Raw genomic sequence first — 13,066 nt, forward strand, 5'->3', positions numbered from 1 at the left:
ATTATTTATTTAATTAATTTTTCATTTTCTTTTAGAATTTATTGTTTTTAATTTTCTAAAATTTCATATTCATTTGAATATTATTATTATAGACAGTCTTTTTCCTTTTTTAAAACAACAATAATAGCTAATTATTCCAATTTTTATTTAATTTTATCAAAATTTAATTATAAATATTCATTTTTTTCATTTAAAGGTTTATTTTTTTCTATATTTATATTTTATATTTGGATATTAAACTTATTTTCAGTTTATTAAATTTATTCATTTAAATTTTTAATTAATTTTTCTTTATTTTTAAACTCATCTATTATTTTTTAAAATACTTAATTTTCTTAATTATATTTGTTTGTATTTTCTACATTGTTTTATTCTAATATATTACTCAAAATATCAATATTTTCTTTCAAAAATGAGTTTTAACTAATAAAATATTCCAATTGTTATTATTAATACTCTAAAAGTTGTTCTTTTTATATTATTAGTTCTTTTTTTCTTATAAAAAATTATTAATATTATCTATATTTTATTCTAGAGGATTATTTTGATTTATTTTATTATGTAATTAAATTTCTTTTTCTTTATATTATTAATTGATATTCTATTTTTAAATGTTAGTTTAATTTAATTAAATTATTTATTATGTTAATTCTTTATTTTTATCTTAAATAATTATATTTTTTTCTTAATAATCATTTATTTATTCCTTTAAATCTTTATTTTCTTATTATAAAATAATCAATTAATTTTCTAAAATAGAATTTTCTTAAATTTCTTTTTTATAAAAAAAATATATTATTTTTTATTCTATAATAAAAAAAAAAATAAAGGAAGAAGAAGAATTTACTTTTTTATTAATTTTATATTTAATTTTATAATTATTTAGTTTTTTCAATAAAATTAAAATTATTTTAATTAATTTAACTTTCATATCTTATTATTATTTCTTATAGTTTTTATATTCCTTCATTATTTTAAATTTCTTTATTTAATTAATCATTTTCTTTTTTTAATTATTTGGTATTATTTTATTCCTATTATTTAATTTAATTTTATAATTAATTTATTTAATTTTCTAATTATTAAATTTGATAATGCTATTATTTTGTTTAATTTTCGAGTTTTATATTTTCATTTTCCATTATTTTTTTTTCATTTTCCAATTATTTTGTTTCATCCTAATTTTATTTTTCTAAATTCTTTATTTATAATTCACTTTATTATTTTAAGAAAGTTATTTCTTAATCGAATTTTTTTTATAAATCTAAAGTTTTTTATTAATTAATATTATTAATTTCTTCTATTTATATTTTTTAATTTTCTAATAATTAATTATTTTATATTTAATTTAAATAAATTGAATTATTATCTTTTTAATTTTAAAAAAGAGACTAATTATTATCTTTTTAAATATAATAAGGATTTTTATTAATCGACATAATATCATTTAATTGAATCTAAAGATTTTAAATTTCCAAATTTTTTTAACCTACAATATATTCTATTTTAAATTCTTATTCTTTATTATACTAGTTCTCTTATTTTTTATTTTATTATAAAACTTCACATTATTTTTACAAATCTTTCTTTTCTTATAAATATTATTCCAATTTTAAAAGTAATTGATTATTTAAATTATTCAATTATTAATTTGTTTTATGTAATAGTTCATATTCTTTCATTTTCTCTTCCAATTTTATCTTTTTATTTATTTTTTATAAATCTTCCCTTTCTTTTTACATTTCCTTCATTTAATTTTTCATTGATAATATTTGTAATTCTTAAGAATTAAATATCTCCTTTAAAGTTATTTTTTCATTTATGACTTTTTTTATCTCCTCGTTTATCTAAAAGAACATCTCTGAGTTATTTTTTTCTATTTTAATAGGCAATATCTACTAAACTTAATAGAAAAAATTTTCTATTTGCTATTATGTAAGGACTATATTTTATTAATATTTTTAATTTTGTTATTATAGTTGTATTTATTTTTAATAAGAATGGTTTAATTAATTTTAAAATTGTTAAAAAATCTAACTATCTTCTTAATTATTTTCTTATTATTATCCTTTTTAATTATATAAAAAATGAACTGTTCTTTTAATATTTTCGATTTCAAGTATTTATTAATTAATTAATTTTTCTAAAAAATAAAATTAATTTTCCTAGTATTCTTTAATTTAAAAAATTTGATTTTAAAAGCGAACTTTTTATTCTAAAAATTATTCATTTTAATTTTATAATTCATCCTTTTTTTATATAATTTAAAAATATTCTTTTAAATTATTTTTAGCATTTGAACATTTTTATTATGTTTAAATTAATTTTGAGAATTGTTAGTTTATTTTATAAATTAAATTTTAATTTTCTCCATTCAATTATTAATTTTATTCATTTAAATTATTATTATATTTAAAATTGTTATTATTGGAAATATTTAATGGCCTTTATATCTATTAAAAAGGACGACTAATCTAATTATGTTATTATTACATATAGTTATTGGATTATTATTAAATTAATTTATTTTTTATAAATATTCCTAATTTCTATTATTTACGCTTCGTATTTTCTTTTTTAATTCAATTATAGAATGATTCTTTAATATAAATATAAATATAAAAATATATAAATATATAAAATAAATAAATTACATTTTTATAACTTTCATATCTATCATAATCTTAAGACTTACTTAATATGATATTTGTTCTTTTATTTATGTCATTTATTTTTGTAAATAATTATTATTAATTTTAAGAATATAATTTATCTGTTGTATACTTTTCTTTTAAATTCAAACTTCTTCTTCGGTATTATAATTCGTTGAAATTGAAACGTTTGGGAGAAATATTTAAAGTTGTATGAAGAACAGCATTTGTTCTTTTAGGTTAACTAAAATTTATATTTGTTCTTTTTTATAATATATATGAGTTATTTAAAAAATTAGGTGAATAATTAAAATAACTATTTTTCATTTATTTTAAATAATTTATATTATTTTTTAATAAAATATAAAAAAATTATAAAAATACAAAAAAATTTAATTTTAATTCTAATTAAAAACAAACAAATATATTATGAAAATAAAATAATATAAATATAAAAATAAGAAAAAATTAAAAATTAAAAAATGAATATAAATATATATATATATATATAATTATTTAATTATATATATATATATATATTATATATATATATTTTCAAATAATATTAATTTAATAAAAAAATATGAATATTTATTTAAACATAAAATATTTGAATAATAACATTTTCCTATATTTATATACTTATTTTTAAAATTTATTTCATTAATTCAATTTTTTTTTATCAATGTTTTTTTATTTTTCATCATCATCATTAATATTATCTCCATTGTTCTCATTTTCAATTTATCCTTCTTCTTTATCAATTCTAGCCATAGCTATTCTATAATTTCTTCTAATAATGAACATTTTTACTTATTTATAAATGCATATTATAATCAATAAGCATAGCAAAATGCCTATAATTACCATAATCCATAATGGGAAAATATAAGTTTTTTCAAAAGTATGTGTTTCAATTATTTTTGTAACATTTTTAAATATTTAATCACTTCCTACTGTGATTTATTAGAATGGATAAATAAAGCTAAAAGGTTCCATATATTTTAAATTATTAGGTTATTAAAGATAAACAACACCTTAAATTTCAACATAATAAGTACCATTTGGTAGATCTATAAACTAGAAAGTATGATTAAATGGCTAAACACCTTAATTGAAAATTTTCTAACTCTATGCATATACTAAATTAGTTGTATTTAAACCTAAAGAATTCAAAAGTTCCTATTCTAACTCACATTTGGCAAAATATTGCAAATATTATTACTTATTAGTCAAATGTACTGTATACTAATATTCTATAGCATTATAAAGCGAATCAATACATTAGTTTGCACATTAAATAGTACCGAAAAATATATTTATAGTATTGCTATATTATTAAAGCTCAATATTAAAGTTTTCCTTTACACTAGCATTTATTTAACCATTGGATGGTATTTAATATACTTAATGTGGTATAACCTAAATTTATAAATAAACATATATAAATATAAATAAAATTACTTAGTTCTAAGGCATAATATGTGGAATAATCATATATAAAGCTTTCGTTTAGTTTAAATATTAAACTCCTAATAAAGGCTAAACTGTAATAAATAAAGGACCTTTTTGTTTTCTTTCGAAATTAACAATTGTATGATCTCCAATAATCATTGAGGGCTTACTTTTGACATTAAATTCATCATTTTCGGCTTTTGAGAATGAATCAGATGCTCTAATTTGTACTTATCCGAGACATTCGAAGACTTCTAGGTATATTTAAGCTGGCTCACTTAAATACATTTCATATTTGTCATTTGATTATAAAGATACATCTGATATATACCCACCTCTTGGTATTATATATGTAATATCTTTTGCATTTAAATTAATTGAGAATTAAATTTAGTATTATTTCATGCTTTAATTTGTATGATTTAATAAAATCATATATAAACCCTTTTTGCCTTTTTCTAAAAGCTTGAATTTTTTATATACGAAGTCCGAAGCTAAGTAATCATTATTTTTAATACTGGGAATATCAATTAAAGTTTACTATTCGTTTTATTACTAAGAAGATTCTAAGAATTTTAAGTCTAAATTAGGTTTTAATTTTATGTTATTTGCCATTACACTGTCTTTAAAAATTGAAAAATAGACCATAATTGTAATTTCTTCAATTACATCAGTTCTTTTATTAATATTAAAGTAAAAAGATTCTGGTATATTATACATTACATAGCCTTTCTCTACTGTTCCGAAGTCTATTTCTTTCATAACTGATTGTATTTATCCATCATTCTCTCTTCTATAGACTTTTACATAAATATTATAAATACAAGCTGACTAAGATAATACACTAATATAAAAGCTTCCTTTTAAACCCTCCTATGAATTTTATTTAGCTTAATATACTATGGCATCTTCCGATATAGAATAAAGATCTTCTGAATTATCAATATCTTAAGGGAAAGGCTTTTGTCTTGAAGAAAAGACAGTAATATAGCCTGTAATAGGTACGAAATGGAAAACTACCTTATGTACAGTATTTTATATAATATTATTTAAATTAAATTTATAATAATCTTATGTGTTTATGTCCATCATTCCTCTATAGTTTTAATTTTCGACTAATTAAATTTATTACTTAGGTCTTTTGGCCATTAATTTATAATGCGATTCTCCTTTACCTTTACCTTAGATAGCTACAGTATATAGACAGCTCATATTGCCTTTTTCGTCTCTACATCTATCAATATTATAGTCTATTGTTAATTTATGATCCTTTTGGTTTTCTATAGATTTTTATAATAATTTTTCTTCATTTATTTCCTTATCTGTTATCAAGCAATCTTCAAAAACACTGGTAACTAAACACTCTCTTATATATAAGTTCATGCTTCCGCTTATTGCAGTCGCCTGGACTGTAATTTAGGTGTCATTATTCAATTTTTAGATAAAAAGTTGGTAAGAAATAATTCCGGAGTTTTATAAATAACCAGACTCAACTATATCAAAGTCTAATCCTCGGTCGTAATAATTGGAAGAATAGGCAATTAGGGAAAAAGAAGATGCTGTCTCTCCAAAAACTACAATATATATTACATCATCGATCATATTCAAGTTTTTAATGGAATCTTTTGAAATAGTTAATGATTCTATTCCATCTTTTGAGGTTGAAGAAAATTTATATGAAGATAAATTAGTGGGATCATCCGGTAGTTAATTTACGGCTATATATAAGTCTGGGTTTCCGAAAAAAGGGGTCAAATCAATCGATAATTAGTCATTGTCGAGTTCGAAAACACTAAAAAGGTTAAAATAAAGGGCGAAAATTCTCATTTATTATTATTATACCATGTCTTATGTTTCTTTATTTAAATATATTTGCCTAGTTTTTCCAAAACCTTCACTTTGTAAAATTATTTGAGAACCAGAAGGCGCTGATATTGCTATAGTGTAGATTTATTTACTTTTATTTAAAATTTTGCCTTTATCTTCAATCAAAACTGCAAGTCCATTTAACATTAATTCCTCAGAATTATAGTCATAATCACTTGGGTTTGGAATACTATCACCTTTTTTAACATATATATGGAAAGATCCATTCACATCTAAAGCATTTAATAAATAAGATTCAATTAAAACATGCTCATATGCATTACTATTCGATGAAGATTCTTCGACTTCAATATAAGCGACCATATGTTGTGCTTTTCCGTCATCAGGGAATACATATCGGGACACTTCTCCAAGCTTAAGTGTAGAAGTAGTCTCATAAATCACTTAGATGGAAAATCTGCAGGATTTCTAGCAGAAAATGCCGATATAATATGCATGATTTTCAATAATATCCTGAGAATTAATCGAGCAAAAATCTACTCCTTTAAAGCCACAGAAAATATCGTTTTAAGAGGATAAATCAGGATATTAATTTTACGTACTTATAATAAGTAATGGAGAATGAGAATAGTCTGCGCGTCCATTTACCATTATAGTAATCTCTTTATCTGAAGAGAGCTTTTTATCAACTACAAAATAATTAAAAGCCACCGGTTAATAATCATCAATTTCTTTTTTAAATTAATGTTCGATTTTTTTATATTCACCGATCTATATGCGAGTTGATTAAATTTTATAAACAGTACTTATATCAGGTTAAAAAGGATCTTTTTAAGAATTTTAAGTTGTCTATGTGTTATCTGTGGGTTTTTAGTTGCTATTATCATCAAAATCATCGTCATCGGTTTCAGAATTTGCTTATGGATTATTTTGAGATTAAGAATTGGGTTGAGATTCTGAATTGGGTTTAGATTATGATTAAGGGTCTTTAGTTTCTTGGGTTAGACGAGACGATATTTTTGAGGGTTATTAGAATTTAATTGATTAGGTTGATATTGATAATAACGAAATTAAAAATATAATTATTTTTAAAATAATTTTAGAATTCATTTATTAATATTTTTGTTTTTTTATTGATTTTTTATTTTATTTTTATTTTGTTTGTATAATAATTATTAGAAAATAATATATTTTTGTATTTATATTTATAATTATAATTATATATTAAATGTATTGTCTTATTTTTATGTTTTTTAAACATTATTTTACAAATATAATATAAAAATATGATTTAATTATTTTAATAAAATCATAAATAATAAATAAATTTTTATCCATAATTTTTATTTTCTTTTAAATTAATATTAAGCAAGAAATAAATATTAATAATATATATGATATTAAGTAAAAAAATCAAAAAGAAATAAAATGAATGATTAAAAATAATATAATTTTTAAATTTAAAAAACCAATATTAAATTCACATAAATAATTTAATAATAAATAAATGATTTATGATTTAAAATAAATATTATAATGTTCCTTATGTAATTTAATAAATTGACTTAATTTTATCTTATTTTATAAACTAAAAATATAGATATCTTAATATTAAAAAAAAAGATAAAATAAAGTGAAATAAATATAATAAATAAATATATAAATAGATCATATATATTTATATATTTTTATATACTATATAATTATATTATTTATATTTTATTTTATAAAAATATATTTTTATTTAAAACAAAAAAAAATTAATATTAATAATTATAAAAACTATATATTTTATTATTAATAGTTATAAATTAATTTTTTATTAAAAACATAAAAATTATATATTATATAATAAATTTATCATTTTTTTTATTCTGTCTAATTTTATAATAAATAATTATTATTAAATTTTTACGAATAATATTTTATTTAATTTTATTAAGCTTTTAATAAATGACTTCTTTTAATTTTTATTTTTTTAAATATAAAAATAATAATAAAAAAAAAAAACTTTAATTGCTTTACAAATATTTTTTAACTCTTATTTGGGTTAAACTTAAAAATTAGGACATTTAATTTATTTTATTACTATATATATATATATATATATATATATATATATATATATTTATAAATTTTTTTAATTACTTTATGAACTAATTAAAATACAAAATTTTAAGTTTTAGAAGGTGATAATTCTGTAACTTCATTTGGTAATATAATAGTAATTTCTTAAGAGCATTCTATTTAAATAATATATTTATCAAAGATATTTTTTCTTAATAAAATTAAGCAGCTAATTTTAGATTTTCCTTCTTCATCTATATTTTTTGTTACACTAAAGATTTAATATTCTTCTATTTATTTTTCTAATTGATATTTTTAATTTGTAAGTTTTTCAATTTTTAATTAATTTTAATTATTTTATTCTTAATAAAGTTAAATTTATTATTTCCTTTTTTTTTTGTATTTTATTAATTCATTTATTTTTTATTTTTTAAGAAAAAAAAAAAATTTTACTTTTCATCAATTAATTTATTTATTTTATCATTTAATTCTTCTTTTTCTATATTTATTTTTGAATATTCTTTTTAAACTTTTTCTATATTTAAATTGAGTGTTATATTTTACTCTTACAATTCTCTGTTTTACTACAAAAGTACCATGTTTTTTTATTAAAAAGCTACAAGTTAATCATCTTTTAACATGTATTCTTATTCTTTTTATATATCTTTTAAATCATTTTCTCTTAATATATATTGTATAGTGTATATATACATATATAAATAATAAATAAAATACATACAATACATCAATTATTGAATTTCTTTCAGTTAAAAATTATTAAGATTATTCTAATTATTTAGAAAGACTATGATTAATAATTTTAATATTTTCAATATCTTTATTTTATTTTAGGCTGCTTTTATCTTTTAGATTTTTATTTTCATTTAATAAGTTTTTAATTTCTTATTCTTATTTATCAATAATCATTTTAATTTCATTAATCTATAAATGGAGATTATTTTTTTCTTTCAAAAAGCTTTCTTATTCTTCTATTGTATTTCTCCCGAGTAAGTTTTAAATAGTTAAATAACAATTAAGCAATTCTTCTTATTTACCGTCTTTTTATAAATCTTAAATCCTCTATTAAACATACTAAATATTATCATTAATGGATTAATTAGTCAAAAAATTAAACTAAAAAGATGTTTTATCAATTTCTTCGTTTAAAATATTATTTTTAAGCTCTTAATTTTCCTCTTTTAATTTCTCAATAATTCTTAAAAGTTCTAAAATTTATTCTTATTTATTATTTTCTTGTACTTAGAAATTAAACTATTATTATTTTTCTAATAATAATTCTTAAATTTATTTTTTTACAATTCCAAAATTTTATTCTATAAAGAGTTATTTAACTCTAAATTTTAAACTGAATTTTTTAATTCTTAATTCTCTTCTTCCTATTATTCTAGTATTTAATTAATTTCTTAAATTTATACACAAACATCATTATATTCTTAAAATAAACTCACATATTTTCTTTTATATTCTTCCAAATTTATTTATAAGTCTTAAATTTTCTCATCTTCTTATATATATAAAATAGACTTATTTTTCAAAACAGGATTTTGTTTTAATTCTTTTATTTCCTAATTTAATCTATTTATAGTTTATACTAAATTTTTTCTTTTCCGTCTGTCGCAAACATACTACTACTTATATCCATTGACATTTTTTTACTCTTTTTTTTTATATTATGAGGGCTGATTAAAAGAGGAGATTAGCAATTATATTTCGCAAACCCTTAGGCTAACATTTTGGATACTCCAACAAAATTTTAGGGAGTTTATATTTATTTTTATATTAATAATTAACCTTATTTATTTTTGTATTTATTAATTTAAATAAAAACTCCTATATATTTATACGTTTTTTATCAGATTATTATGCAAAACTCATTTCTTATGGACTATTATCATATAAATTTTTGTCTTTTAATTCTTATATTATTTTTTTATTGCTTGAAAGAAATGAAGGGGTGTTAGGCTCGTTTGTTTAATTCTATATTGATATTTTTGTGTTTATATTTAAGTTTTTTTGTTGCTTTTATTACTTTTATTTATTTATATTTATTTTTGGGATGATTGTTTTATTTACTTTTGGCTCATTCACTATTATTTTTAAAGAAATAATATTTATAGAAAACATAAAAAAACAATTTTTTTTGTTTACCTTTGTAAACTTTCATTTATAAAAGTTAATATTATATGATATTTTTGTTTTTTTTTTTCAAAATAAATAATAATATATATATATTAATGTTTTTTTAAATAAAAATAAAAATAATAATAATTAAATATACAAAAAATATTTTAATATAAAAATTATTTTAAATTTATTAAAAATATAAGAAATAATTTATATTAGTAAAAATATTTTCATTTATATAATTATTATTGAGTTTAAATTAAATTATCATTCAAAATTTTTTTTTTAATATTAAAGTTTCAATTTAATATTTATTTCATTAAAAAATTAACTTTAATTTTTAACATAATAATCTCTAAAAGGTTAAATAAAAAAAGAACTTTTATTATCTTTATTAAAAAAACTTAAGAATAAACGATAAAAAGCAATTATTAATTTAATTATAAACACTAATTTTTACAGGATTCAATATTTAGACGGATTTTTTATCATTATTTTTTGGTTATTTTATTAATTAACGTTAAAAATCTAACTTGTTTCGAAGTTTTTATCTTCTGGTATATAATTAAATCAATTTAAAATAGTATTATTACTTTATAAGCAACTAATTTAAAAATAAATCAAGTTTTTACTATCAAATAATTGTTTTTATCTAAAATTATTAATTTAGATTATATTTATTTTTTTTTTTAATTCATTTTTTTTTTATTTATTTAATTTTAAAAATAAAAGTTTATTATTTATTGAGAGTTCTTAATATTATATTTTTTTTTTATTTAATATATATACATATTCATTTTATTTATTATAATGTATTCCTATTCCACTAATTTAACCTTTTTTGAGACTATCTTCATATATATCACTATTCTAAAATATCTAACTATATTATTCATTTAAAACATAATTTTTTGTTTTTTTTTTATTATATGTATATATATATATTAATAAATATATGTAATTAGATTTATAAAATTTTTCTTTATAAAATTTGGTTTCTATAATAATTAGTTAATGTGTTATTTGCAAATCAGGTCTTATAAATACTTATCTTTATTGCTTTTTTTTTAGTTTATTATATTTTTAAGAAAAAATGTTCTTTGAGCAGAAAATTAATATGAATATTTATTTGATTGTTTTTTATAAAAAAAAAAGAATCCAAATACTTTTAGTTAAAAATAATTATAAAGAAAATATTATTGAAGAATAAGATAGGGCTAATAAAATAAATTGAAATGATTATTTAAAATTAATTAATTTATTTATGATGAGTTCTATATTTTTTGACTTATGGATATAATTAGAAAATGAAAATTTTTCATGGAAAAGAGCTTTTTTAAAAAATGATAAAATTCCAGTTTTGTTTATATATACCTAAATTTAATTTTAGCTATATAGATAGACTTTTCATTTTTTTTATAATTATTTTACTTTTATATTTTTTACTTAAAATCAAGTTAAATTATTTTAATAAGAAAATTTATTTATATTTTAAAAATATAAATTACTAAAATAAAAAATGATAATATTAATAAAATAATTGCAATATATTTTAATAATCAGTTTATTTATATAAAAAATCTATCTATTTTTATAATATAGTTTTTTTTATTTGTATTTTATAAATAAATTAAGCTTAATTATTTATAAATTCAATTTAACTATGAAATAAATAAATATAAAATAAAGAAAATTATAAAATAAAAAAAAAATTATAGATATTTTTATAAACAAAAAATATTTAAAAAAAAAAAAAAAAAATTAATTTTTTTTTAAAAAACAGAAAAATTTTTTAATACAATCTATAACAAAATGGATCAAAATCATAATATAACATTAGAAGAATGTCATTAGTATCTATTAAATTAATTAACTCCTTATTAAGAAAGAATATAAAATCTTGAATAAAACAATTAATAAAAAGATACTTAAATAGAAAAATTATAATTAGCATTAGAAAAAATGACTGAATTAGTAAACAGTTTAAAAATTGAATAAACCGAAAAAAAAAATCACTAAAATAATAATCTTCATACTAATGGTCGTCCTTAAACATCAAGTAAAAATAAAAAAGAGTCTTATATAAGTTAATTTTTTTTATTTTTATATATTTTTAGTAGATCACACAAAAAAACCATAAATCGTAGATGAACATCAAAAAAATGTAAAAGCGGTAAATGATAAATAGGGAGAAGATGATAAGAGTAAAACAAAAAAACAAGCGCAGAAGCAAAATAATAATCAACAAATTAAACGAAAGTTTCTTAATAAGATAAGAAAGAAAGACCATAGACTGCAGTTCCTAAAACCTAATAAGTAAAATAAGAAAATGGAGTTAAAAAGGAATAAGGCGAAGTTTTACCGGCAGTATCGAAAAATAAAGTTACCAATAAAATTTCATAAAGTATGATTGAAAAAGGATAAAGTGAAAAAAATAATGAAAAGTAAAATAATGTTGAGAAAAAAAATGCAGTTTAAAAAGATAAAAAAGATGTTAAAAAAGATTCTAAAAATAATGTTAAGGATAATAATGTGAAAAAAATAAATGAAACAGAGAAAAAAAAGAAGAAATAAAGGAAGAAGAAAAACAGGAAGAAAAGCAAGAAGAAAAGCAAGAAGAAAAGCAAGAATAAGAATAAGAATAAGAATAAGAATAAGAATAAGAATAAAAATAAAAATAAGAATAAGAATAAGAATAAGAATAAGAATAAGAATAAGAATAAGAATAAGAATAAAGAATAAAAATAAGAATAAGAATAAGAATAGCAATAATAATAAGAATAACATTAATAAGAATAATAAGAATAAGAATAAGAATAAGAATAGCAATAATAATAATAACAATAATAAGAATAAGAATAATAAGAATAAGAATAAGAATAAGAATAAGAATAAGAATAAGAATAAGAATAAGAATAACA

General features: G+C 17.2%; 2 protein-coding genes across 2 annotated transcripts, besides 28 other annotated features; one reads left to right on the plus strand and one right to left on the minus strand. All coding sequences in view use genetic code 6, as the record gives it.

The window, feature by feature from the left end:
• Positions 1 to 654: 654 nt before the first annotated feature.
• Positions 655 to 693: a microsatellite.
• Positions 694 to 1,039: 346 nt separating this feature from the next.
• Positions 1,040 to 1,090: a microsatellite.
• A 9-nt stretch (positions 1,091 to 1,099) lies between these two features.
• Positions 1,100 to 1,177: a microsatellite.
• Positions 1,129 to 1,170: a microsatellite.
• A 1,166-nt stretch (positions 1,178 to 2,343) lies between the features above and the next one.
• Positions 2,344 to 2,406: a microsatellite.
• Positions 2,354 to 2,406: a microsatellite.
• Positions 2,394 to 2,428: a microsatellite.
• A 182-nt stretch (positions 2,429 to 2,610) lies between these two features.
• Positions 2,611 to 2,651: a microsatellite.
• A 486-nt stretch (positions 2,652 to 3,137) lies between these two features.
• Positions 3,138 to 3,204: a microsatellite.
• A 107-nt stretch (positions 3,205 to 3,311) lies between these two features.
• On the minus strand, positions 3,312 to 7,043 carry IMG5_177900 (hypothetical protein; the record flags this gene model as incomplete). The annotated part of the gene is made up of 2 exons (XM_004027626.1): positions 3,312 to 4,073; positions 4,116 to 7,043. 2 exons carry the CDS (start codon positions 7,041 to 7,043, stop codon positions 3,312 to 3,314), a joined length of 3,690 nt encoding a protein of 1,229 aa, XP_004027675.1.
• Positions 6,864 to 6,908: a microsatellite.
• Positions 7,043 to 7,081: a microsatellite.
• Positions 7,082 to 7,569: 488 nt separating this feature from the next.
• Positions 7,570 to 7,599: a microsatellite.
• A 5-nt stretch (positions 7,600 to 7,604) lies between these two features.
• Positions 7,605 to 7,651: a microsatellite.
• Positions 7,605 to 7,656: a microsatellite.
• Positions 7,647 to 7,683: a microsatellite.
• A 339-nt stretch (positions 7,684 to 8,022) lies between these two features.
• Positions 8,023 to 8,066: a microsatellite.
• A 311-nt stretch (positions 8,067 to 8,377) lies between these two features.
• Positions 8,378 to 8,433: a microsatellite.
• A 15-nt stretch (positions 8,434 to 8,448) lies between these two features.
• Positions 8,449 to 8,490: a microsatellite.
• Positions 8,491 to 10,311: 1,821 nt separating this feature from the next.
• Positions 10,312 to 10,373: a microsatellite.
• A 446-nt stretch (positions 10,374 to 10,819) lies between these two features.
• Positions 10,820 to 10,860: a microsatellite.
• Positions 10,826 to 10,866: a microsatellite.
• A 693-nt stretch (positions 10,867 to 11,559) lies between these two features.
• Positions 11,560 to 11,593: a microsatellite.
• Positions 11,594 to 11,638: 45 nt separating this feature from the next.
• Positions 11,639 to 11,685: a microsatellite.
• Positions 11,686 to 11,811: 126 nt separating this feature from the next.
• Positions 11,812 to 11,854: a microsatellite.
• Positions 11,818 to 11,867: a microsatellite.
• Positions 11,868 to 11,940: 73 nt separating this feature from the next.
• On the plus strand, positions 11,941 to 12,707 carry IMG5_177910 (hypothetical protein). The gene is made up of 2 exons (XM_004027627.1): positions 11,941 to 12,204; positions 12,263 to 12,707. Exons 1-2 carry the CDS (start codon positions 11,958 to 11,960, stop codon positions 12,553 to 12,555), a joined length of 540 nt encoding a protein of 179 aa, XP_004027676.1. The 5' UTR covers positions 11,941 to 11,957; the 3' UTR covers positions 12,556 to 12,707.
• Positions 12,706 to 12,775: a microsatellite.
• Positions 12,708 to 12,742: a microsatellite.
• Positions 12,771 to 13,066: part of a microsatellite that runs on past the window's edge.

Source organism: Ichthyophthirius multifiliis, assembly GCF_000220395.1.
Source record: "Ichthyophthirius multifiliis unplaced genomic scaffold scaff_1120509251299, whole genome shotgun sequence".
Classification (NCBI taxonomy): domain Eukaryota; phylum Ciliophora; class Oligohymenophorea; order Hymenostomatida; genus Ichthyophthirius; species Ichthyophthirius multifiliis.